At 34.7% G+C, this 26,219-nt stretch overlaps 1 protein-coding gene across 1 annotated transcript in view; it reads left to right on the top strand.

Annotated features, from left to right (window-relative positions):
- LOC136032710 (beta-1,3-glucan-binding protein-like) overlaps positions 1-22,784 on the top strand; it is a 39,469-nt gene extending 16,685 nt beyond the window's left edge. Inside the window, 5 exon segments of the mRNA XM_065713017.1 lie at positions 5,016-5,179; positions 13,573-13,824; positions 17,542-17,684; positions 19,324-19,428; positions 22,638-22,784. Coding sequence (XP_065569089.1) covers positions 5,016-5,179; positions 13,573-13,824; positions 17,542-17,684; positions 19,324-19,428; positions 22,638-22,739 — 766 coding nt within the window. The 3' untranslated portion in view covers positions 22,740-22,784.
- The last annotated feature ends 3,435 nt before the right edge of the window (positions 22,785-26,219 follow it).

Below are 26,219 nucleotides of genomic sequence, written 5' to 3' on the forward strand. Positions count from 1 at the left end.
AAGGAGGAGGGCTTGATACCTAAAGATCATTATTTTGCACGAACGGTCCGAATAATTTGTTGGCTCCCATTTCGAATTGTTTATATAAAGGAGTGTAATTTCGTAAAATACTGGCGAGGGAGGCAATTGGGGCCATTTTTCCAAGTCTTGTAAAATGAACAAGTGAAAAAGGATAAATAAACCAAATAGTACCATAAAGGGAAAGGTATAGTAAATAAAATTGATCCGTTTCTGTGGATGCTTGAATTATGTAGACCTATCTTAGTTTTTACAAAACTTTAGAAGACGCTAAATTTCAGTTGGAGGACTAGGGTATGGGTCATTTGGTCCATGCTCCATAGCAAATTTAGTCCCTGCTTATTCAGAGACCGAACTAAATCCTTTAATCAATAAGACTTCTTATTTACACCCAAAGTAAAACAGTTCAATATAGGGATCAAACCTTTTAATTGACAGTGAACAGATATAATATTATTTAACTGGATATTTCGAACACATATACAGTGTTCATTATCAGCAGTAAAACTCTGATGATGAAGTTTTACTGCTGATGATGAACACTGTATATGTGTTCGAAATATCCAGTTAAATAATTTTATATCTGTTCACTGTCAATTAAAACGTTTCATCCCTATTTTGAACTGTTTTACTTTCGTCATGGAAAGGCAGTGTGATCTTCGAAGTTATTTATTTACACCCAGACTACAGATTGGCTCTTGATCTGATTAGGTCGCAATGCTCGATGCAATTAAAGAAAAAATCAAGATTTTTTTTTCAAATGAAAGCAAAGAGCAACATTAAAACTTTAAACGAAAAGAAATTATTAATTATATGAGGGGATTGCCCCTTCTCATTACCCCACTCTTTACGCTAAAGTTTATCTGGATTTTTTAACAAAGCTTATTATTCTAATTAAACGGCCCTTATGTTTCAGGAGCCGTTCTTAAAGAATCGGGACTAAAAAAGAAACTTTAGCGTAAAGTGTGAGGCATTAAGAAGAGGGCAGCCCCCCTCGTATAATTAATAATTTCTATTCGTTTTAAGTTTTGATGCTGCTCTTTACTTTCAGTTGAAAAAAAATCTTGTTTTTTATTTAATTTCTGATCGTTTTTAAATAATTCCAGGAACCACTTCACTCCCCCCTATGGAAAATTCCTTATCCCCATGGAAAATCCCTCCATTCAAACTATTCCCGTGAAAAATCCCCGCCCACACTAGAAAAATTCCTCGCAGACAATTCCGTTCTAGCTGAAAATTTTCCTCCAGAAATTTCTTGTGTACGGTTCTATTGAAACATTTCCTTAGAGAACTTTTATTGTGGAAAAGACTTTCATTTGAAAAATTGTTTTTAAAATCATTCCTAAAATCTCCATCTCCATGGAAAAGTTTTCCCGCAAATGCCCCGCCCCCTAGTAGAAAGTTACTCCCGCAGAAAACTCCCTCTGGAGAATTTATCCCGTGGAAAGGTCCACCGTGGCGAATTTCTGCCGTGACAAATCTGCCTCCTATAGAAAGATACTTTAGACAACTCCAACCTGGTAAAAAATTCCCTGTAGACAATTCTCCTTAACATCTTCACATGTAAAATCGAGTCGACAAAGAGAAAATAAGACTAATAAAAAGAAATTCGTATAGGAATTCTGGCAAATTCCCCCAGTGTATAATTTCCCTGTAAAGTTAACCCCCTGAAAAACATTCTTCTCCATGGAAAAATTATCGCCGTGAAAAATCCCCCCAGCAGAAAATTCACCTCCCCCCTCCACTTGAAAACTGTATGCATATTTCCCAATAACAGATACTATACGTAAACAATGGGCAAATTTTATAACTGAAAGACCTTCCCCTGGGGCTGTGGAGGATCATATTATCTCGAACGGCATGCTTATTGAGCCTTTCAGCTAACATTGATATTGATCTCAAAATATTGATCGGACGACTTTAAATAAAAAAGGAAAATCTTTCTTCTGGCAAAAAAAGACACAAATTCACCCTTTTGAAGATGCAAGCTTGAAACTTTTATAATAGGGTTCTCGGATACGCTGAATCTGATGATGTGATTTTCATTAAGACCCTTGGACTTAAAAGGGATGTTTACCCACTCTGTTTAAAGTCGCAGAAAAAAAAAGAAAAAATTTCACCCTTTTGAAGATGCAAGCTTGAAACTTTTATAATTGGGTTCTCGGATATGCTGAATCTGATGATGTGATTTTCATTAAGACCCCTGGACTTTAAAGGGATGTTTACCCACTCTGTTTAAAATCGCAGAAAAAAAAGACAAAAATTCACCCTTTTGAAGATGCAAGCTTGAAACTTTTATAATTGGGTTCTCGGATATGCTGAATCTGATGATGTGATTTTCATTAAGACCCCTGGACTTTAAAGGGATGTTTACCCACTCTGTTTAAAATCGCATAAAAAAAAAGACAAAAATTCACCCTTTTGAAGATGCAAGCTTGAAACTTTTATAATTGGGTTCTCGGATATGCTGAATCTGATGATGTGATTTTCATTAAGACCCCTGGACTTTAAAGGGATGTTTACCCACTCTGTTTAAAATCGCATAAAAAAAAAGACAAAAATTCACCCTTTTGAAGATGCAAGCTTGAAACTTTTATAATTGGGTTCTCGGATATGCTGAATCTGATGATGTGATTTTCATTAAGACCCCTGGACTTTAAAGGGATGTTTACCCACTCTGTTTAAAATCGCAGAAAAAAAGACAAAAATTCACCCTTTTGAAGATGCAAGCTTGAAACTTTTATAATTGGGTTCTCGGATATGCTGAATCTGATGATGTGATTTTCATTAAGACCCCTGGACTTTAAAGGGATGTTTACCCACTCTGTTTAAAATCGCATAAAAAAAAAGACAAAAATTCACCCTTTTGAAGATGCAAGCTTGAAACTTTTATAATTGGGTTCTCGGATATGCTGAATCTGATGATGTGATTTTCATTAAGACCCCTGGACTTTAAAGGGATGTTTACCCACTCTGTTTAAAATCGCAGAAAAAAAGACAAAAATTCACCCTTTTGAAGATGCAAGCTTGAAACTTTTATAATTGGGTTCTCGGATATGCTGAATCTGATGATGTGATTTTCATTAAGACCCCTGGACTTTAAAGGGATGTTTACCCACTCTGTTTAAAATCGCATAAAAAAAAAGACAAAAATTCACCCTTTTGAAGATGCAAGCTTGAAACTTTTATAATTGGGTTCTCGGATATGCTGAATCTGATGATGTGATTTTCATTAAGACCCCTGGACTTTAAAGGGATGTTTACCCACTCTGTTTAAAATCGCATAAAAAAAAAGACAAAAATTCACCCTTTTGAAGATGCAAGCTTGAAACTTTTATAATTGGGTTCTCGGATATGCTGAATCTGATGATGTGATTTTCATTAAGACCCCTGGACTTTAAAGGGATGTTTACCCACTCTGTTTAAAATCGCAGAAAAAAAGACAAAAATTCACCCTTTTGAAGATGCAAGCTTGAAACTTTTATAATTGGGTTCTCGGATATGCTGAATCTGATGATGTGATTTTCATTAAGACCCCTGGACTTTAAAGGGATGTTTACCCACTCTGTTTAAAATCGCATAAAAAAAAAGACAAAAATTCACCCTTTTGAAGATGCAAGCTTGAAACTTTTATAATTGGGTTCTCGGATATGCTGAATCTGATGATGTGATTTTCATTAAGACCCCTGGACTTTAAAGGGATGTTTACCCACTCTGTTTAAAATCGCAGAAAAAAAGACAAAAATTCACCCTTTTGAAGATGCAAGCTTGAAACTTTTATAATTGGGTTCTCGGATATGCTGAATCTGATGATGTGATTTTCATTAAGACCCCTGGACTTTAAAGGGATGTTTACCCACTCTGTTTAAAATCGCATAAAAAAAAGGACAAAAATTCACCCTTTTGAAGATGCAAGCTTGAAACTTTTATAATTGGGTTCTCGGATATGCTGAATCTGATGATGTGATTTTCATTAAGACCCCTGGACTTTAAAGGGATGTTTACCCACTCTGTTTAAAATCGCATAAAAAAAAAGACAAAAATTCACCCTTTTGAAGATGCAAGCTTGAAACTTTTATAATAGGGTTCTCGGATATGCTGAATCTGATGATGTGATTTTCATTAAGACCCCTGGACTTTAAAGGGATGTTTACCCACTCTGTTTAAAATCAGGAAAATTTTCTCAGGCACGTAGCTTTTGATGAGTAACACTAAACATAGTAAATTTTATATATTTAGGACCAGCATAACAAGACAATTCTTTTGATATATTTATTGCTGTAAAAATCCTGTTTTTTAGGGTTACAGTTACTATTGAGTCATGTCGCTCCTTACTTACAGTTCATTACCACGAACTGTTTGATCAGAAATTGAAGCAATTGCTTCAGGTCTGTTTTTAAGGTTTTGGAAACAGTTAAGGGATTTAGACTTAAGCTAATGCATTTTAGATCCTTGATTACGCCACTTTGAAATTTTAAGTTTTAACTTTTGAACTTCAACCTAGCTTCTGACTGAAGTCATAATTCCGTTCAGGAGTCAAATTTTACTTTGGCAGCCAAATTTCACGTCGTCTGATGAAAATGACGCGTTCATGGGCTGGAGTATTCGACTCATTGTTGTTTGTAATCAAAGGTTAATAGTCAACTATGATTAACTAAAAAAAACAGAAAAACCTCAAAAATAACAAAAACTAAAAAAAAAATAACCAGAAAAAATACTGTTTAAAATAAATACAAGTTTCCAATTTGTGAAATGGTAGTTGTGTAATAAAATACCATAGTAAATAACAATATAAATGTATATTGTATAACAGAATATAGCCTACTCTCGAAAATGCTATAGTAGTTATATCTCTTTAGGGACGAGTATCGTAATCATTTTATTCTATGGACAAATTTCTTAGACTTAAGAGAGTTTCATTTATTAAATACTTTCTTCGGTCTGAACTTGCCTTTAATAAAATAATGTGGATTTTTACCGTTCTTTTTTACTTTCAGATGCACAGCTGGGAATTTTTATGGATGCGAGAGGGTAGGAAATCCGACGAATATTTTAAATCCAATAGTCTCAGCACGTTTACGTACGGCTGAATCATTTTCCTTCAAATTTGGCAGGGTTGAAATTCGGGCAAGAATGCCGAGCGGTGATTGGCTTTGGCCAGGTAAGCTATTAAAAAAAAAATATTAACGCGAAAGGATGTCTGAAAAAATATGATATTTTGATGAAAGCGGATACCAGCGTTAGTGTTGGAAAGTAAAACGTACGGCTGAATCATTTTCCTTCACGAAATTCGGGCAAGAATGCCGAGCGGTGATTGCCTTTGGCCAGGTAAGCTATTAAAAAAAAAAAATATTAACGCGAAAGGATGTCTGAAAAAATATGATATTTTGATGAAAGCGGATACCAGCGTTAGTGTTGGAAAGTAAAACGTACGGCTGAATCATTTTCCTTCAAATTTGGCAGGGTTGAAATTCGGGCAAGAATGCCGAGCGGTGATTGGCTTTGGCCAGGTAAGCTATTATTAAAAAAAATATTAACGCGAAAGGATGTCTGAAAAAATATGATATTTTGGTGAAAGTGGATACCGGCGTTAGTGTTGGAAAGTAAAACGTACGGCTGAATCATTTTCCTTCACGAAATTCGGGCAAGAATGCCGAGCGGTGATTGGCTTTGGCCAGGTAAGCTATTTAAAAAAAAAAATATTAACGCGAAAGGATGTCTGAAAAAATATGATATTTTGATGAAAGCGGATACCAGCGTTAGTGTTGGAAAGTAAAACGTACGGCTGAATCATTTTCCTTCACGAAATTCGGGCAAGAATGCCGAGCGGTGATTGGCTTTGGCCAGGTAAGCTATTAAAAAAAAAATATTAACGCGAAAGGATGTCTGAAAAAATATGATATTTTGATGAAAGCGGATACCAGCGTTAGTGTTGGAAAGTAAAACGTACGGCTGAATCATTTTCCTTCAAATTTGGCAGGGTTGAAATTCGGGCAAGAATGCCGAGCGGTGATTGGTTTTGGCCAGGTAAGCTATTATTAAAAAAAATATTAACGCGAAAGGATGTCTGAAAAAATATGATATTTTGGTGAAAGCGGATACCGGCGTTAGTGTTGGGAAGTAAAACCAGCACTATTTAGTATTTTGCAGTTGTTTTGCGAATGTCATAATACTTTCAAAGTTGAAATAATCTTCTCAGGGGATAACATAGACTTTAGATTTATTCATAGAAGTTTTGATTCTTAGGTCAGCTATTTTTCAGGGCAGTGATAATTCCCCGATCTTTTTAGAGCTTCCCTCAAAATAAATTTTACAGATTTATTAGGTCTTTTAAATAATTAAATACTCCAAACTGCCTCATGATTGTCTCTAAAGATATTTTAAAATGCAAGGGAGATCAAAAAATCTAATTTCTATCAGCTGTAAATGGTCGCATCCCTTAGTGATCTATCAGAATTTCAAGAATTTCTTATATTAAAAAAAAAACCACTAAACCAGTACATAAACCACTAGATTATTGAGGAAAATCACTAAATCAACCAAAAAATTACTAAAATTTAGTGATTCGTTTCATTGAGTGACAAGCTGTACCGGTAATAGCCTAAGGGCAGCTGTTACTTAGCTAGTTCACTCAGCCTGCCATTATTTTTCCAAGCTATCCTAGACCTACCTTGTTCACACTGGAATTTAAGTTTTAAACAATTTGTGGAAACAAAAGAATTTTGATTAAATATTACTTACTTTTCACTCTTAATCCTATAGAAATTAATATCAATAATCGAAAATTTCCCATTCTCTCTGAAATATTTTATTTTTTAATGATTTTCTCATGCATCGTAGCAGAAACAGTACTGCTGTTTTTATTTGTATCTTCCTATTATATCTATCTTTTTTCTGTTTATTTCTATTCTAATATTTTATTCAATAGTAAATAGTCGAAGATCGGCGATATGTATGACTCCAATCAGTTTCGTATTCCCTTTGGATGCCTTTTTTAGATTGAATGCAATCACAGAAGACACGTAAGCTGTTTAATAAATTAAGTTAGAAAAGTTTATTTTTCTTTAATATTGAAGAACAAATTCAAAACTTAAAATTAGTTTAAACTAGCTTATACTAAATGTAAAATCAAAACGAGCTGGGAATGCTATAAATGAACAAATGGAACTAAAATGATGAGAAATCAAAATGAATAATCCGCTTAAATTTATTGTCAACGTTAATTACCTCTAATAATCGTGATTTTGCCACCCTTCTCACGCCCCGCGGGGTTAGAGGGCTTTTTTGCTTTACTGATAACTAAGTAGATTGCTTAAAACGGATTTTCAAAGAAACGCATGAAAAAGAAATAAAAAATGTAAAAATTAATACTATAGAGTATTGTACACCATATGTTCTGCCTATATTGGGAATATAGGTAGATTACTCCAAAGTTTATTTTTGTCTTCAACATTTTTGTTTGTCATACTTCCTTTGCGGCTGCTCAATTTTACGTGCGGAGAAAATTTTTCACAGGAGGAGGGGGGAATTTTCCGCAGGAGGAATTTCTGGGGAGGATAAGCCAGGTTTCCTTTCGGACAAACTTTAAGTTATGTCACATGTCCACCATCATAAAATTCTAAGGGTGGTACGATTTTGGTGGCCTGTATAAACACTTCTAATCGGCTTTAAAGTAATGTCTGAAAGCCTGGCAGTTGTTTAAGTTTTCCGAAGGTACTGATACAGGTTAGGTACTGAGCATACTAGTATCAAAAAGTTCGTGGTAACAAACTGTTAGTAAGGAGCGATGCAGCTCAATAGTAAGTGAAACTGAAAGAAACAGAGTTTTCATAATAATAAATGCGTAAAAAGAATTGAATTCTGATGCTTATTCAAAATACATAAAATTCTTGAGGTTTAATGTTACTCATCAAACGTTACGAGCCTGAGCCTATATATTGAAAAAGGGGGAAAACCCCTAAAAAATCAAGTGATCTAAATGAAAATTATTCCATCAGATGCAGCATATCAGAGAAGCCTACTGTGGGATTTCAAGCTTCTATATACGAAAATGTGGATTTTTTATTTTTTTGCCTGAAGCAATATTACCGATGTATATTTCTTTATTTTTTTGTTGTTTTTTTCCCATGGTGATTGCATTGAACCAGTTATTCTAGAAGATCGGGGCAGAGCTCATTTTATCCGAAATCACAAGTTCTAGTGCCGATCAAAATATTGGAGGGCAGCTATCCGTATAGTACATTCACCGCTCTTTTATTAGAATAATAAAAGAGCGGTGAATCCCCACCAATCTGGGGCGGAAGGGGTGAATCCCCTTCCGCCCCATTTTTTTTTACCCAAATCTGTCCAATCAAAATTTTGAGATAACCATTTTTTTCAACATTATTTGAAGATCTAATAAACATGTCTTTGAGTATGACTTGATCCCCCTGAGCCCCTGAGAGAAGGACTGCAAGTTATGAACTTTGCCCATTGCTTACATATAGTGTTGGCTATTGGGAAGAATAAAGATATTTTCGAGGAGGGGGATTTTCTGGTGGTGGTGCTTACTTGGGAGGAACATTAGGAGTAACATTGAAACTTAAAACGAACAGAAACTATTACGTATATGAGGAAGGTTGTTCCCCCCCCCTCAGTATCTAGTTTTGGCTATTGGGAAGCATAATGATATTTTCGAAGAGGGGGATTTTCTAGTGGTGGTGCTAACGTGGGAGGAACATAAGGAGCAACATTAAAACTTAAAGCAAACAGAAATTATTATGTATATGAGCGGGGGTGTCCCCTCCTCAGGACCTCGCTCTTTACATTGAAGTGTTTTTTGAATTTCAATAAAAGCTTATGAAAGTATAACAGTTCAAAATAGGAATGAAACATTTTAGTCGACAGTGAGCAGATGTAAAATTTTTTAACTGGATATTTTGAACACATATGCAGTGTTCATCATCAGCAGTAAAACTAAAAGACATCAATAAAACAAAACAAAGTTTATACCCAATAAACTAATTACATATAGTTTATTGCTCTTTTTTTTCAATGCAACAGCGGAAGCGAATCTCCTTGACCTTTTCGGTTCCGGTTCATTAGATTTATCTGAAAAATCAGGTAGCTCTTAGCTTAGCTACAAATCTTAGCTCTGTCTACTATAGCTCTTAGGTAAGGTGAGACATACTTTATTTGACCTCAGTAAATTATCATAAATTGAATTCAATCCAAATTCACCTGTATCTCTGTTCATGGAATTATTCTTGAATAATTTTTTTTTAATTCCAATTGTTTCCCTGAAAATTTGCTTTAAACCTTGGTCTCTAGAAATCAAAGAAACATTTTCAAAAAAATAAAATGATTTGGTAATTATAAACATGTTTTGATAGAGTCGATGTGAAATTCTCAAGTTTGAAATTTTGCTTTTAAGGACGATGAAATAGAATTATAATGTTGTAGTAATCTCATTTTCAAATTCTGGTTAGTACGTCCCACATTAGAGCTTCCACAAGTACATGGGGTTTTATAAACCCCACTTTGTTGCTCTACGGAAGTTCGATCCTTTCCAGATTTAAAAAAAAATTAGCCAAAGTATTACTACCTCTTAAAGCTACCTTTAGACCATTATTTCGTAAAATTCTTTTAAGTTTTTCACTCAGCCCTGAACATATGGTAAAAAAAAAACATCTTTCCTTTCTCTTGTTTCCAGAATATCGTTAGAAAATTTTAGAAATTTTTTCCTTCTTTTCGAAAAAGTCTGGTGAATTAACCAGCCTGGATAATGGTTACTTATTAAAATTTCATTTTAACAACAATAATTCCTCCTCAATGAATTTTGGAGAACAAATTCTAAAATTGCGGTCAGTTAAGGATATGATTAAACCAATTTTTACTCGGCGAGCATGACCGGAGAAGAACGACAAAAATCTATTGTTGTTAGTAGGTTTCTGGAAGTTTCTTATCCTCTTCTAATGCTACTGTAAATTTTAAATCACCTTCCCAAAAAATTAAAGTGTTCTAAAAAACCATTTAATTCCTCCTCCCCATAATTCCATACTGAAATTATGTCATCCCTATATGTCCCCCAAAATTTGTGTTTCAAAAATATGAATCTTACGCTATTGTTTCAAAATTTTCTACAAATCAAAATAGTTAGTATTTAAATGAAAATGGTAATGGAAAATGGAAATGGTAAAAGAAATAAGATATGCATTGTGTAGGGATCCTCGAAGAGTATTATTTATTTCAAAGGTTCTGCATGGATGTAAAGACCGAGATACACTGGTTTACCAACTAAAATTTGGAGCCCAGAACTCCAGCGCACCACAGAGGGTCCTTGAGATACTCCGGGAGAAAGAGTGGACTACTCATAGAATAAAATTGAATAAGCAATGACAAAAAAAAGTATAAGAGATAAAAAATATATTACATGGGTGGGTTGGGAGAGGATGGGCACATGAGCCTCAACTTGTGGCGAGGCTCTTGTATAGGAATTGTGGCTCGAATATAGAAATTGAAAGCCCTTATAAAAATCTGTGTTCAGCACGATGCCAAAGGTTAGAAAACCATGGTTGAATGGAAGGATTGGCAGTTTAAAATGATTCATATGTGAACCTAAAACAATTAGTACTAGAAATAAGACGGTGGCAAACATACACTAAAACATTATTTGCTACATTATAGATAAATGGAAATTCGGTAGAAAATAAGGATAAAAATCATTATTAATCGCTTGATTTTCAATCTTGTAAGTTTTTGTTGTAATTGACCTTGTCATGAATTGTTGCGAATGTCAACGTGCAAAAGAGAGAAAAAAGAAAAAGAAGAAAAAAGGAGCATAACAGCGATAACTATGAAAATCCCCAAAAAAGTCAAAACAGGCAATGGGGCTATGGAGCATTAACCCCCCTCCCCGCCCTATAATGTTTTTCCAATTCAGAAAAACGTAACAAAATGCATATAAACAAAGTTTTGATTCGTTTTTGAAGTTTTTGTAAAACGAGAACAAAATCCTACTTACGGCCTTGACCCAAATAAAAATATTATATACATATTTGTTTGTTATATTTTTATTTTTGACTTTTAATTACCTATGCTCAGACTGAAAACCTATCGTAATTTAATTTATAAATATTAGAATTACTTTAAAATTAAAAGAATTTTTCTAATTTTCAGAAAATTTCGGATTGAACATAAACTTGAAAATTAAAATCAAAAGTTAAAAACAATTGAACTTGCTTGTAACTTTTCTAGTTTGAACTTAGAAACAATAAAATTTCATTGATATTAGTAGTTTTTCATTCCCACAAATAACTTTTTAGATATCTACAGTTTCAATAAAACAAAGGCAGATTTTTGACTCGAGCCTCATAAGGAAAAAGATGCCGCTTAAAGTTTGGCTAGTCACCTGGTATTTCCGGTGTGCAAGATATTTAAAAATATCTTAAAGTGGGGGCATCGATTCCCGATTTTCAGTGCTCAAGAAAATGAAGAAATAACTGTAGATGACCTGATAAAACCTCCATCTATACAAGGTGCCAATGGGATCATTAATTGCCATAACCTATAAATCAAACAGTCCGTGGTAACGATCTGTAGTAAGGAGCGACCCGGCTCAATAGTAACCGAAACTCCAAAAAATGGGATTTTGATACCAATAGTTACATAAAAAAATTGCATTTTAATGCTGATTTTAAATATATAAGTTTAATCAAGATTAGTCTTTCCCATTCAAAGCTACGAGCCTGAGAAAATTTACCTCATTTTACAAAATAGGGGAAACACCCCATAAAAGTCATACAATCCTAACGAAAACCACACCATCAGATTCAGCGTATCAGAGAACCTTGTTGTAGAAGTTTCAAGCTCATATCTGCAAAAATGTGGAATTCCACCAGAAGACAAATTTTTTGTCTGCCATTTTTGCCAGAAGACTGGCAAAAATTTGTTTTTTTGTTTTTTTTCGTTGTTTTTTTTTCCCAGGGGTGATAGTATCGACCCAGTGGTCCTAGAATATCAAAATAGGGCTCAATTTAACAGAAATTAAAAGTTCTAGTGCCCTTTTTAAGCGACCAAAAAATGCAGGGCACCTAGGCCCCCTCCCACGCTCATTTTTTCCCCCAAAATCACCGGATCAAAATTCTGAGATGGCCATTTTATTCACCATAGTCGAAAAACCTAATCTCTATGTCTTTGGGGACGACTTATTCCCCCGCAGTCCCCGTGGGAGGGGCTGCAAGTTACAAACTTTGACCTGTTTTTACATATAGTAATGGTTACTGGGAAGTGTGCAGACGTTTTCAGGGGGATGTTTTTGGTTTGGGAGGGAGAGTTGAGGGGGTTTACGCGGGAGGATCTTTCCATGGAGGAACTTATCATGGGGGAAGAGACTTTCAATGAAGGGGGTGCAGGATTTTCTAGCATTATTTAAAAAAACAATGAAAAAATAAATATGAAGTTTTTTTTCTACTGAAAGTGAGGAGCAGCATTAAAACTTGAAACGGGCAGAAAATTATTACGCATATGAGGGGTTTACCTCCTCGTAATACCTCGCTTTTTACGCTAAAGTATTTTTAGTAATTTCAACTATTTATTCTACGGCCTTTGTGATCCAGGGGTCATTCTTAAGGAATTAGGACAAAATTTAAGCTTCAGTGTAAAGAGCGAGATATCGACGAGGGGTGAAACCCCTCAAATACACAATAAAAACATACGAATATAGAAGTTTGTTACATAAGTTAATTCGTAAGTTACGTATATTTTTTACTAATGAAAACGTTCGTAAAAAAATAAAAGTTGTAGTTGCCTTTTTAAGTAATCAAAACATTGGAGGGCAACTAGGCTTCCTCCCGCGCTCCTTTTTTTCTAAATCTTCCGATTAAAACTATGAGAAAGCCATTTAGCCAAAAAAAAAAAATCAATATGCAAATTTCGTTTGAATTATTTATGTGCGGAGGGCCAAGATCAAAGCATGTATTAGTTCAAAAACGTCCAGAAATTAAATTAAAACAACAAGTTTTTTTTAAATGAAAGTAAGGAGCGACATTAAAACTAAAAACGAACAGAAATTACTCCGTATATGAAAAGGGCTTTTCCTCCTCAACGCCCCGCTCTTTACGCGAAAGTTTTTTACTGTTTTAAAAAGTAGATTTAAGAGAAAGAGTCAAAATTTAGCGTAAAGAGCGAGGCGTTGAGGAGTAAAAGCTCCTTTCATATACGGAGTAATTTCTGTTCGTTTTAAGTTTTAATGTCGCTCCTTACTTTCATTTAAAAAAACTTTTTTTTTTTATTTTACTGGAAGACACAATCCTTTCGTATGTTACATTTATTGAATCGAAACATATTATGATATGAGTACTGCTACCCTGACTTTAGATGATTTTGTACCCAGAAATTAATAAGGTACTACCCAGCAAGGAGCCAAGGTATGCAAGGCAAGTTTTTAGCCGGAAGCCAAAGTTTTTCTTTTAAGTTATCTCGTTATGAAGTCGGGAAACTTTGAGTTTTGTTTATTATTATTTTGTTTTTTATTATTATTTATTATTATTATATTATTTTATTTATTATTTACAGCTATATGGATGCTCCCACGATACCAAGATTATGGACAATGGCCGGCGTCTGGTGAAATTGATATTGTTGAATCTCGAGGAAACAGTGGACTGATGCTGAATGGTGTCAATATTGGTGCAGAGCAAGTTTCTCAGACACTACATTGGGGTCCACACTTTTTCCTTAACCAATATGAGAAAACAAGCTGGAGCAAGAATTCTGTCCCTGGCTATGACTCTGATTTCCATATATATGGCTTGGAATGGACACCAGGTAAGTCGAACGTTAATTATTGTTGATAGGCAATTTCAAAATGGTGGTGCAAGCTTGACATAAATACGTTGATTTGACTTAAATTTTATGATTATTTATAATTTCAGTTATAAATAATAATACCTTGTTAGTATGATTATTATATTAGTATAATTGTTATTATTTATTAGTATTATTGAAATAATAGCTATATTAGAAATAATATTATTATAATTAATAATAATAATATATTATTATAACAATATTCTTGTAATCAAATTGATTGTCAATGAAATTGATGATCATAGAAAACTGCAGGAGAGATTATTGGAAAGGGCATGTTTGCTTTCGATGAGTGTAAAATAAGGGGATAGTTCACTTGCTCATTCATATTCACATTCTCACGATGTTCTGTCCATCTATCTTTGACTCTATCCTTATCACTAATTTTGGCCCTGTTCCTGTCTTTAACTTCGAAAAGGCCAGATTGACTACTCCCTCTCACTTTCTTAAAATTCCAGTACAACATTTTACTATTATGCTGTCTAGCTGCATCTTCCAGATCCTCGGTAATTTTATCCATGGCCTCCACTTCAAACCTCCTTAGTTCATATTTTAATGCTTTTTCCACTTTCTTTATATTACTTTTATTTTCATACTATCTATCACTCAGGCAATTCTTGTACAAACTCCTTCTTCTCTCTATTAAACATAAAGGTTTTTTACTAATATTCCAAGTTGCAGTCTTAAGTTTTTTCCTTAAAAGAAAAAAGTTTTTTCCTTAAGCAATTTTTCGCAAATTGCTTTTCTAAAATTATTGCAGCCATCTTCCATTTTTCAAATTTTAAACTCTCAAGTTTAGTATTCAACTGTTCCTGGAAAGTTTCTCTCAAACCCCTATCCTCGAGTCTCCTAACATCATAACTTCCCAAGAACTAGTCACCCTTCCGAAATTTTAGCTTTAAGTTAACCTTCGACAATACTATATGGTGATCTTTACTTTTGACATCAATAACAGCACTCCTAAATACCCTAGTCCTCTTTTATTGATCCTGCCCGTCTTCGATTTTTTGTAACATAATCAGTGAGATTTGCTGTCTTACCATCACGTGAATACCATGTCAACTTGTGCACCAATTTACGACCAAACACCGTATTGGGTATAACTAGATTGTTATAGCTACAAAATTGCAAAAGTCTGTAACCATTACTTTTTTTTCTTTTCCAACACCAAATTTACCTACGCTAAGATACCATCTATCCCTATTTCTACCGACCTGGGCGTTAAAATGTCCAAGTAAAAACACTATATTTCTACCTGGGACCCTGTCTATTTGCTCCTGTAACGGTAAGTAAAATTCATCTAAGTCACTAGTATCTCCGTTAGTGAATTTTACAGGGGCAAATACTACTATAACTGATATCCTGAAATTTTTAGCCATAAAATGAGCAATTAGTATTCAATTATTTATACCTTCATAGCCTAAACAAGACTTAGCAGCTTCCTTATTCGTCATGAGCCCCATCCTATACCCCATCCTTCCTGTCTGAGTAAACAAGTTCTATGTCACCTAATTTCGTGCTTCCTACCCCTGGGATATGAGTTTCTGAAACTCCTAATAAGTCCAGTTTGAATCTTCTGAAATCATCAGTTAAAATGTCGACACGATAGTCATTTTTTAACGTCGTAACATTCCAATTTTCATGTTCTTTTAATGATTGAAATTATTTTGGCCTCAGGAAAAGCGATGATCCGGGATACCAGTGCAGGACAGGAATCAACATATCTTATCAAGTCCAACTGAGGCGCTTAAGCCAGCTTAGTACCGGACAACCAGACGTCCCTGGGACTTCAAGTATGAAAATGAAGGCTTTGTGCAATTCTGGGCCCATCTTGGTCACAACATGGTTTTCAGCCCTTGGCGATGCTCCTCTATTGACAGGAGTCAAAATCCTGCACAGACAGTCCCAAGCCTATTAACTCCGATTCATTATATATTCATGCCTACGATATGCTACTACGAGGAGGCAACTCATAGTAGATAAATTAGCAAGGAAGAGGTTTTTCAGCCTGAAAACGCCCCTCAAGACAGACGAAGTCCAGAAGAATTATCCATTAATCAGTTCTTGTGCGAACGCTGTGTCATTTACTAGGCTATAATTTGCTCGAGGGTGCCACTTCTCAAGTGGGAATAGACTTGATCACAGGATCTCCAGTCTTGCAGGTACCCCGAAAGGGTCAAGGTGGCCCTTTGCAGAGGCCGTTGTCCATATAACCGGATCTTACGCCCTGCCGCAGTTGTCCTCCTATAGAAAATCCTTCCACGATGGTGTTCTGCGTCACCATGAAACTTAACCTATTACTAGGAAAGATAAGTAGAATAAGAAGTCTTAAAATCAAACGTTTTTTAGCTAGAATGATATTCTAAAGATTCTAGTTCATTAAAAGATTAAAGTTATTATTTCATTTGATTTTCCCCCGTCTTTTAATCCACGTAGAAATGAAATTTTCTTTCATTTATAGAGATTATTATCATAGAATATCGTGTATTCTATTAGAATTTTTTTTTCTCTTAAAATTGACTATTCTATTCATTTCTGAAGGTCATTTTAATCGAATATTTTCTATTAGAATAAACCTTATAAACAAGGGAAAATGCTATTTGTGTGTGGGAAAAGAAGATTTCACGACTTTGATGTACCACTTAGCTTTTTGCCACAAAACTTTAACTAAAATGTTAAACAAAATATGAAAAGTCGATTTTTAACAAATTTAATAAAATGAATAAAAAGCGACTATTTTCTGGGAGGGTCTATCATGAGTCTCCACGCTAAATTTATTCCTTCTGGGATTGAGAATACCGTTCGTACTTTTTCAAGATATCCTATAAGTTTTTTGTAGCGTAAATAGCTCTTAACACTCTTAAAGTACCAAGAGGAGTAAAAGTTAAATATAATTGTATTAATATGTTAAGTAGAAACATATATATCTTGAAAACCATGAAAAGTTGGGAATTCGGGACATAAACAACTGCAAATTTGGGACCGGTAAATATGAAAAACTGGAAATTTGGAATAAAAGAAAATTTCACTCCAAACATTCACCACGCAAAACAGTTTAAAAAAAGATAGTCTTTTTGAAGGTACAACTATATTTGGAAATCAACAGTTTGTTAATGTTTGTGTTTTAAAGGTGAAAACTATTATCAAATTTATTAATTCACTAGCTCTGGTCATTCAGTTTCAGGGTTCGAATTTGCAACGCTGGTGAAAAGATAGTGCTGCCCTAAAAACTGCATAATTTTTGAACAACCAAAAAACTTAGAAAATCATGGTTTTCAGTAAATAGACCTAAGATGGGTATATCCTACCAAAAAAGTTTTAATATGACATTTTCGGCACTTTCAGAATTTCCCTAAGAATCTTATCGAGAATATAAGAAAATTTAGCTCTAAGTACACACTCTCAACAAAATCTAACTATAAAAAAGCCTTTAAGTTGACAAAACCTTTAAAAGAATTTCTCTGCATCCTATGTGTAAGAACATGCGTTTAATATCCTTTTTATTTTGTATATCGGATTTACGACTCTTTTTGACTGCTAAAGTCCTGGCGTCAGTTCCGCAGTGTGTTGCTACATGTTGGGTTTAAATTCCAGGTTCTGTATTCCCAAGCTGAGATCAAATCCACTGCACCGCCACAAGACGACCACATCTATATTCTTTTTCTCTGATTTCAGATTATATAAGCTTGACAATAGACGGCGTTGAAACCGGAAGAGTCGAACCACCAGCGAACGGTTTCTGGGAATATGGAGCTTTCCCCGCCGGTCAAGACAATCCATGGGTGGGTGCAAGTAAATTGGCACCATTTGATCAAGAGGTAATTTGCAGTATTTACTTTCCAAAGTATTTACTGAAAACGTATTTACTGAAAACTCAATTGTAAATGAGGAACAATATATTAATATGACTGAGTTTCAAGAACTAAGAAAAAAAAGACGCGAAAATATTGTGTGCGAAAATATTTGATCAATGAATGGAAAAAAAGAAGAGCAGATGAAAATCAATCAATTTACTTTGTCACTATCTTAAAAACAAAAAGCCCTAATTTTTGGAATTTGTCATCCAAATTCGTTCGGACTAGTTGTACAATCGAACCATCAGTGTGATTTTGTAGTTAGGTAAATAAATGTGATAAGTAGTCTCATCCTGCAGAAAAAATTTAAACATTTTGTTCGCTTCTTTTAGGAACTACATATCTAATTTTTTTTCAAGCTTTATTTGCAACACTGTATAATGTAGATTATGTTACTGCAGTATTAGGGATACTGCTGAGGAGCATCTGTTGCAGAAAAACTTGGTTTAAAAGTAAACTGGGCCAAGTCCAAAATATTGCTTGTGGAACAGACATCATGCAGCCCCCTGACATTTATAGAAGTATGTGACCAGATTGTTGAGATAGTCAAGCAGTTCACCTACCTTAGTTCAATTGTATGTTCTAATGGAAATGTTGATACAGAGATATCAGCAAGGGTGGCCAAGGCGAACGCCATTGTTGGCCGTCTTCTGAGAAGAATACTCCACAAACAACAGATCAGACGTCTCATGAAAGCTTGTATCTATTCTTTTTCAGTAGCAGGTGTTTTATTGTACTCATCGGAAACTTGGCCATTGACTCAGTCGCAAATGATAAAGGTAGATGATGTCCAGACAAACACCTCTGGAAAACCGGACACTTTGGGTAGCTGGACAGGGTACGGAACATGGATAACCTCCGGTCCTTTAAATTATCACCCCTGTTCGAACAGCTTGACTCCCGTTTGCTTCCTTGATACGGTCATTTACTTCACCTACCTGCTGAAACCCCTGCCACACATATATCCGACTTCGATCCAACTGCAAACGGCTGTAAACATCCCAGAGATACATCAAGTTTGTGATGGGTGGTTATCATCCGCGATCGACTCACAGCGTGGGGCATGCTCCTCGAATGAATGCATATATTATATATATATATATGTATATATATATAACAATTACAAAATAAAATACTTATAATATAATTTGCTGTCAGTAAAGCGCCAATGCTTTTACAGTTATGGAAGGGGCGGTCTTTTCAATTAGTAAAAAGAGTTTTTTATTTATTTTTTCTTCTGTTGAAAGATAGGATATAGCCTAGAAAGACAGGATATAGGTAGAAAGATAGGATAGAATATAGACATTTTGTAGGGGTTCCAATTAAGGACAGTTTTTATTGGTTCTAAGTTTTTAAGTTGTCTAAGTTTATATCATATTTTATATCATTTTCTAGATTGCGAAGGGGTCAATTAAATTAGATCTCCTGTCGCCTGTTTGCACATCGATCATGGCAAAAAATAGAAATATTTTTTTGTTGGCCAATAGCCAATTAGTGGTAGGCTATTTCAGTCTCTTAGAAAGACTAGAGATATTCGTTTTTCTTTTCCCTCCCTTTTCGTATTTAAGGAAACTTTAATACTTATTAATAAAATATTTTCCAGTTCTATTTCATTATGAACCTTGCTGTTGGTGGGACTAATTCCTTCTTCCCTGACGAAGCAGTCAATTCAGGACCACCTAAACCTTGGTCTAATCAATCACCACAGGTAAGTTTGATTTTGCAATAATTTGTTTAAAAAACTAAAACAGCAACAACAAGTCGTGATGTAGCTTTTCTTTTTCTCTAAAGCATCTTGGTCATGACTTCTTTGTGCGCTTACTGCGGCTTGTTTGTAAGAAACCACGTGAGGTATATATTAATGTAACGCACATGGGAGCGGGGGGCTATGGCCCTCATATAATGGCAAAATCTGCTTGCTAGTAGTAGATCTTGTAAATTATCTTTTCAATAAGTCAATGTTTCATTATATTGACATATTGAAATAATTCACTATAATAAGGTGCCAAACTTACCGCAAGTAAGTTTGATTGTTAATATGTTACTGTGAATATCATTATATAAATATCTGTACAGTAACACAATCATTTTCAAAATGGAATACAGAAACATTAGAGCCATAAGGGAAATAGTTGAAGTAGGAAGTATTGTTTGAACTACATTGATTTGGATTTCGGTTTAAACAGTTTGGTTGATTAAATGCATTATCATATACACATGAAGATGAATTCAAAGAAAATGCTCAGCATCAGTGTCTCACAAAGTCTTTAAGTGGGGAAAATAGGGGCTTGCAGTACTGTATACATTTATGCATTGGTGGCATTCGTACCAAATCAGATTGGTATATGCATTCGTACCAATCAGTTTATGATTGGTAACCAATACGTACCCATATCAGTTTTTGCATTCGTACCAAATCAGGTTCAAAATTTGCTTTTTAGAATAAATTTCCGATCATGTTACTAGTCCTTTCCCACTTGTAGGCTATTATACCTAGTTGAACCTATATTCGGAGGAATTAACAGATAGAGCTAGTAAGACAACCATTCAAAAGACCTACCCAGATGCATTTGCAAACCTCACTTTGCGGTGAGAAACTGCAATAAAAAAGATGGCTCATAAATTGAAGTAATTTTACGAATTAGTTACCTTAAGCAAGAATCTCCGTGCTTCGATTGGAAGGGGATGGGAGGGTATAGTTTTGCAAAAGCTACTGGTGTAATTTGTTAATCTTAGAAATAAAGCACTGTCGTAATGCATGACAGGGCTGAAAGCTGTCGTGTAGGATATAGAGTTAAAAAAAAATTCGACACATCCTTGTTCTATTATCATAGGCAGTACAATAGCGCTGCCTGAGTAAAGAGCGACAAGGGCACAACGTATTACTTATTTATCATTTTTTTTGTTTTTTTTTAGCCCAGGAAACTTAGCATAAAAAGAGTTGTCGTAGAAACTTCGAAAAGGGTCCATTCGGTTGGGAATTGGAAGTTCTAGCGCCCTTTTCAATAATTATAAGTGATTGGAGGATAGACAGTCCCCGCTCATCATTCTCCGAAACACATTAAGTAAAAATTTTAAAGTAGCCATTTTGTTCAACATACGTGAAAGGCCTGGAAATAATTTATTTGAGAATGAAAACCCCTTTTCCACAGCCCTCTAGGCAAGGGTTGTAAGTTGTGCCGTGGGGACATATAAGTTGCTTTTTTTTTAGAAAGGAAGGTCGTATAACCTTAAGAGGGGCTCATTGGATTGGTAATCAGAAATTCTATTGCTCTTTTTAAAAGTCAAAATAATCTGACGACAGATGCCCCCCTCCCACAGGTCGTGTTTTTCCGAAATACATCTGATAGAAATTTTAAGATAGCAATTGGTTCAGAAATAGACCAAAAATCACATAACAAGCCATTTAAGCTTAAAAAAAAACAAAAAACTCAGATTCTCGGAAAAAGGGTTGTTAGTTACGGCTCGGGGAAAAATAAAGTTTTTGTGGAAGGAGTGGTCGTATGAACCTTAGCGGAGGCTTATTTGATTGGAAATGTATGGTTCTAGTTCATTTTTAGAGTCGTTTTGTACGTCATTATCGTATACGCGTGAACATGAATTATGTGAATCTGGTACGTCATATCTGCTTTTTTGCTAAAAAGACGGCAATGAGAAACATACGTTCATTGAAAAGATCCAGCGTGAAAGCAGAAATTCACGTGAATACAAAAGCTGAATATCTTTATCCAACTTGCATCCTCTTAAGCGAAAAAAACAGGCTTGGAACTGAGTGAACCAAACTACAAAACCGATACAGATTCTGAGAAAGTGTCCAAGAAGATCCGATTTTTCACATTTTTTGGTATCCTGTAATAGAATTTCCTTGATTGTAGTAACCAGTAAGCAGTAACATAATTATTTCCTAGAAGACAACTACAGAAAACTTACTATACAAGATAACAATAGAAAATATAGATTTTTTCCTATTAATGTACAGATTGTACAGATTAATAAACAATAAAGATTTGACAAAAGCAGAATTGTCGACAAATAAAGAGGCCAATAAGCCTTTTCTTCTTACTTTTGTTTTGCAAGTAAAAATTCAAAATTTAATTAATGTTGATAGTTATATTTTTGGCTTTGAATGTTTTTCCTTCGTCGCAAATTTTTTATTTTCATTAAGAAAATTTTATTTTCTTGATTTGATCCCACAGTCTTTTTAAAAAATTTTATATTTCAGGTTAATCTGTAGTATTTGAATATATATGTTTTAGCATTTTTTACATAATCGAAATACTTAGTGGCAGATTTTACATCAATTTAAAAATTGAATTAAAAGGGAAAGTAACAGAAGAAATGATTAGTTTGAAGTTTGTTTGGTTAAGTTGAAAATCTAAACAGTGTTTTTGAAGATTCATTTTGCAAGAAAAAAGACGGGAGAAAGACCCTCCCTTCTCTCCGGAATCGAACTCTTTTATCTATTAGTAAGTGTATTTTCATATTAATTTAATTCATGCCCATTTTCTTGCAAAATAGACATGCATGAATTAAGGTTTGTGTTTTGGTATTTCATATTTCCACACTTCTATGACCTTGGTGGTTGCTCTGATCATTTTCTTTAATTTTTGTTATTTTTGAACTTTCTTGATTGATTTTGGTATCAGTTTATTGCCCTGATTAGGCACCATGTGCTGTATTTGCTTCTTTTTTCTTTGTTTTACTGGGCTTTCTAAATTAGGCCTTTCCTTGAAAATTCTTAAGCCACATCATAATTCTGTTTTAGTTAATGGACAGGTCTGAAACTTATGAATTCAAAGACTGAAGGACTTGGTCTTTTAGGTGCAAATCAAAGCTTTGCCCAAAATGGAATATTTTAGAGGGAACACAAACCTCCAACCATTATGTCAGTGCTTTATACAGATTTTTCTCTTCTAGGCCCTTCTAGACTTTTGGAACGCACGTGGCAGCTGGGAATCAACATGGATGGGAGAAGAAGCAGCTATGAAAGTTGACTATGTTAGAGTATATGCCCTCTAATTCACTATTTTGTTTCATTTAATTATAAACTTTGGTTGAAAGCACAAGCATACGTTTAATTTCAGATTAAGCCATCTAGAACATTGGAATTAGGTAATTCTGTTTTCGTTTTGTAACATAATTTATTGCAAAAAGATACCAAGAACCTTAGCCCTGGTATACCACAAGTCAACTATTTACCTAGGTCTTCTCCTTAATTTTGTACTGCTGAATATCCCTGGAAATGAGTCAGTAACTGTGTCTTGAGGAATAGAATAAGCAGGTAGCAGAGCTTAGACACCAATATGCAGTTATGACACCTCGATTTATTTTTGGGGCACAGTGCGCGGTAGCGATGCTAGCGGCTGGAGATAGGAAACTGGCAGAACGGCTTAGATAACCGATATTGGTGTCTAAACTGTGTGTGCAAAAAAACAAAACTGCGTTCCCGCCTATAGTGTTGTAGCACCTATGCGTTGGATCACGGGCTTGGAGGAGTCGCCAAGTTCAGCGCTCGGTACCAAAAGCTTCTCATGGGCAAGGAGTATTTCACAACTGTATGTTGGTATCTAAGCTGTGACTGACAGATCATTTCAAAAGGTGTAGCATCTTATGAAACGGTTATTCAAGTACTAAGCTTGGGGTGTCTCCTCTTGTATGTATTCCACACGTGGAGGATTTTACGTGTGAGGATTTTTCCATTGAGGAATTTATCATGGGAGAAGAGAGTATACATGAAGGGGGCGCAGGATTTTCTAGCATTGTTTAAAAAAATAACCAATGAGAAAATAAACAAAGACAATTTTTTCACCTGGAAGTAATGAATAGCATTAAAACTTAAAACGAACATAAATTATTACGTACATAGAGGGTTAGTCTCCTCCATAATACCTTGCTCTTTACGCTAAAGTATTTTTAGTAATTTCAACTATTTGTTCTACGGCCTTTGTGATTCAGGGTCATTTTTAAAGACTTGGGATAAAATTCAAGCTTTAGTGTAAAGAGGGAGGTATTGACGAGGGAGCAAACCCCCTCATATACGTTATACAATTGCAAAAATATAGAAGTTCGTTACGTAAGTTAATTCGTAAGGTACGTATGATTATTACTAACAAAGAGGTTCGTACAAAAAATAAAGAATCTAGTTGCATTTTTAAGTAACCAAAAATTGGAAGGGAGTTAGGCCTCCTTCCCCACCCTTTTTTTTTTAATCAAAATCATCCAATCAAAACAATGAGAAAGTCTTTTAGCCAAAAAAAATAATAATATACAAGTTTCATTTTAATAATTTATGTGCGGAGAGCCAAAATCAAAACGTGCACTAATTCGAAAACGTTCAGAAATTAAATAAAAAAACAAGTTTTTTTTAACTGCAAGTAAGAAGCGACATTAAAACTTAAAACGAACAGAAATTAATCCGTATATGAAAGAGTTTGTCCCCTCCGCAACGCCTCGCTCATAACGCTAAAGTTTTTTTTTTTATCAAACAGTTCGTGGTAACGAACTGTAGTAATGAGCGACCCGGCTCAATAGTAACCGAAACTCTAAAGAATGGAATTTTGATACCAATAGTTACATCAAACGAATCGCATTTTAATGCTGATTTTAAATATATAAGTTTCATCAAGATCAGTTATACCCATCAAAAGTTAGTAGCCTGAGAATATTTGCTTCATTTCAGAAAATAGTGGGAAACACCCCCTAAAAGTCATACAATCTTAACGAAAATCACACCATCAGATTCAGCGTATTAGAAAACCTTATTGTAGAAGTTTCAAGCTCCTATATACACAAATGTGGAATTTCGCTTTTATTGCCAGAAGACAGATAACGGATGCGTGTTTATTTGTTTTTTTGTTTTTTTCCCAGGGGTGATCGTATCGACTGAGTGGTCCTAGAATGTCGCGAGAGGGCTCATTTTAACGGAAATTAAAAGTTTTAGTGCCCTTTTTAAGTGACCAAAAAAATTGGAGGGCAACTAGGCCCCCTCCCACGCTCATTTTTTCCCGAAATTCACCAGATCAAAATTCTGAGATTGCCATTTTATTCACCATAGTCGAAAAACCTAAAAACTGTGTCTTTAGGGACGACTTACTCCCCCGCAATCCCCGTGGGAGGGGTTGCAAGTTGCGAACTTTGACCTGTGTTTACATATAGTAATGGTTACTGGGAAGTGTACAAATGTTTTCAGGGGGGATTTTTTTTTGTTTAGGGGGAAGATTTGAGGGGGGAGGTTACGTGGGAGGATATTTCCATGGATAAACTTGTCATGGGGGAAGATAATTTCAATGAAGGGGGCGCAGGGTTTCTAGCATTATTTGAAAAAAAAATATGAAAAGTTTTTTCTACTGAAAGTAAGGAGCAGCATTAAAACTTAAAAGGAACAAAAATTATTACACATATGAGGGGTTTACCTCCTCGTTATACCTCACTCTTTACGCTAAAGTATTTTTAGTAATTTCAGCTATTTATTCTACGACCTTTGTGATTCAGAGGTCATTCTTAAGGAATTGGGACAAAATTCAAGCTTTAGGGTAAAGAGCGAGGTATCGACGAGGGTCGAACCCCCTCATAAACGCAATAAAAACATACGAATATAGAAGTTCGTTACGTAATTTAATTCGTAAGTTGCGTATATTTTTTACCAATGAAAACGTTTGTAAAAAGTTTAAAGTTCTAGTTGCTTTTTAAGTAATCAAAAAATTGGAAGGCAACTAGGCCTCCTCCCTCGCTCCTTTTTTCTCAAAATCTTCCAATTAATTGCAATTAATTAATATGCAAATTTTGTTTTAATTATTTATGTGCGGAGAGCCAAGACCAAAACATGCATTAATTCAAAAACGTCCAGAAATTAAATAAAAAAACAAGTTTTTTTAAATGAAAATAAGGAGCAACATTAAAACTTAAAACGAACAGAAATTACTCCGTATATGAAAGGGACTTTTCCTCCTCAACGCCCCGCTCTTTACGCTAAAGTTTCTTACTGTTTTTAAAAATAGAGTTAAGAGAAAGGGTCAAAGTTTAGCGTAAAGAGCGGGGCGTTGAGGAGGAAAAGCCCCTTTCATATAAGGAATAATTTCTGTTCGTTTTAAATTTTAATGTTGCTCCTTACTTTCATTTAAAAAAAACTTGTTTTTTTTATTTAATTGTTTTAAAAAGTAGGGTTGTGACAGTCAATCTTTAGCGTGCAGAGCAAGGCGTTGCAGAGGGGACAACCTCTTTCATATACGGAGTAATTTCTGTTCGTTTCTAGTTTTAATTAAATAAAAAAAAACAAGTTTTTTTAAATGAAAGGAAGAAGCAACATTAAAACTTAAAACGAGCAGAAATTAATCCGTATATGAAAGGGGCTTTTCCTCCTCAACGGCCCGCTCTTTACGCTAAAGTTTGACTCTTTCTATTAACTCTACTTCTTAAAACGGTAAAAACTTTAGCGTAAAGAGCGGGCCGTTGAGGAGGAAAAGCCCCTTTCATGTACAGATTAATTTCTGTTCGTTTTAA

This window comes from Artemia franciscana, chromosome 11 (assembly GCF_032884065.1).
Source record: "Artemia franciscana chromosome 11, ASM3288406v1, whole genome shotgun sequence".
Classification (NCBI taxonomy): Eukaryota; Metazoa; Arthropoda; class Branchiopoda; order Anostraca; family Artemiidae; genus Artemia; species Artemia franciscana.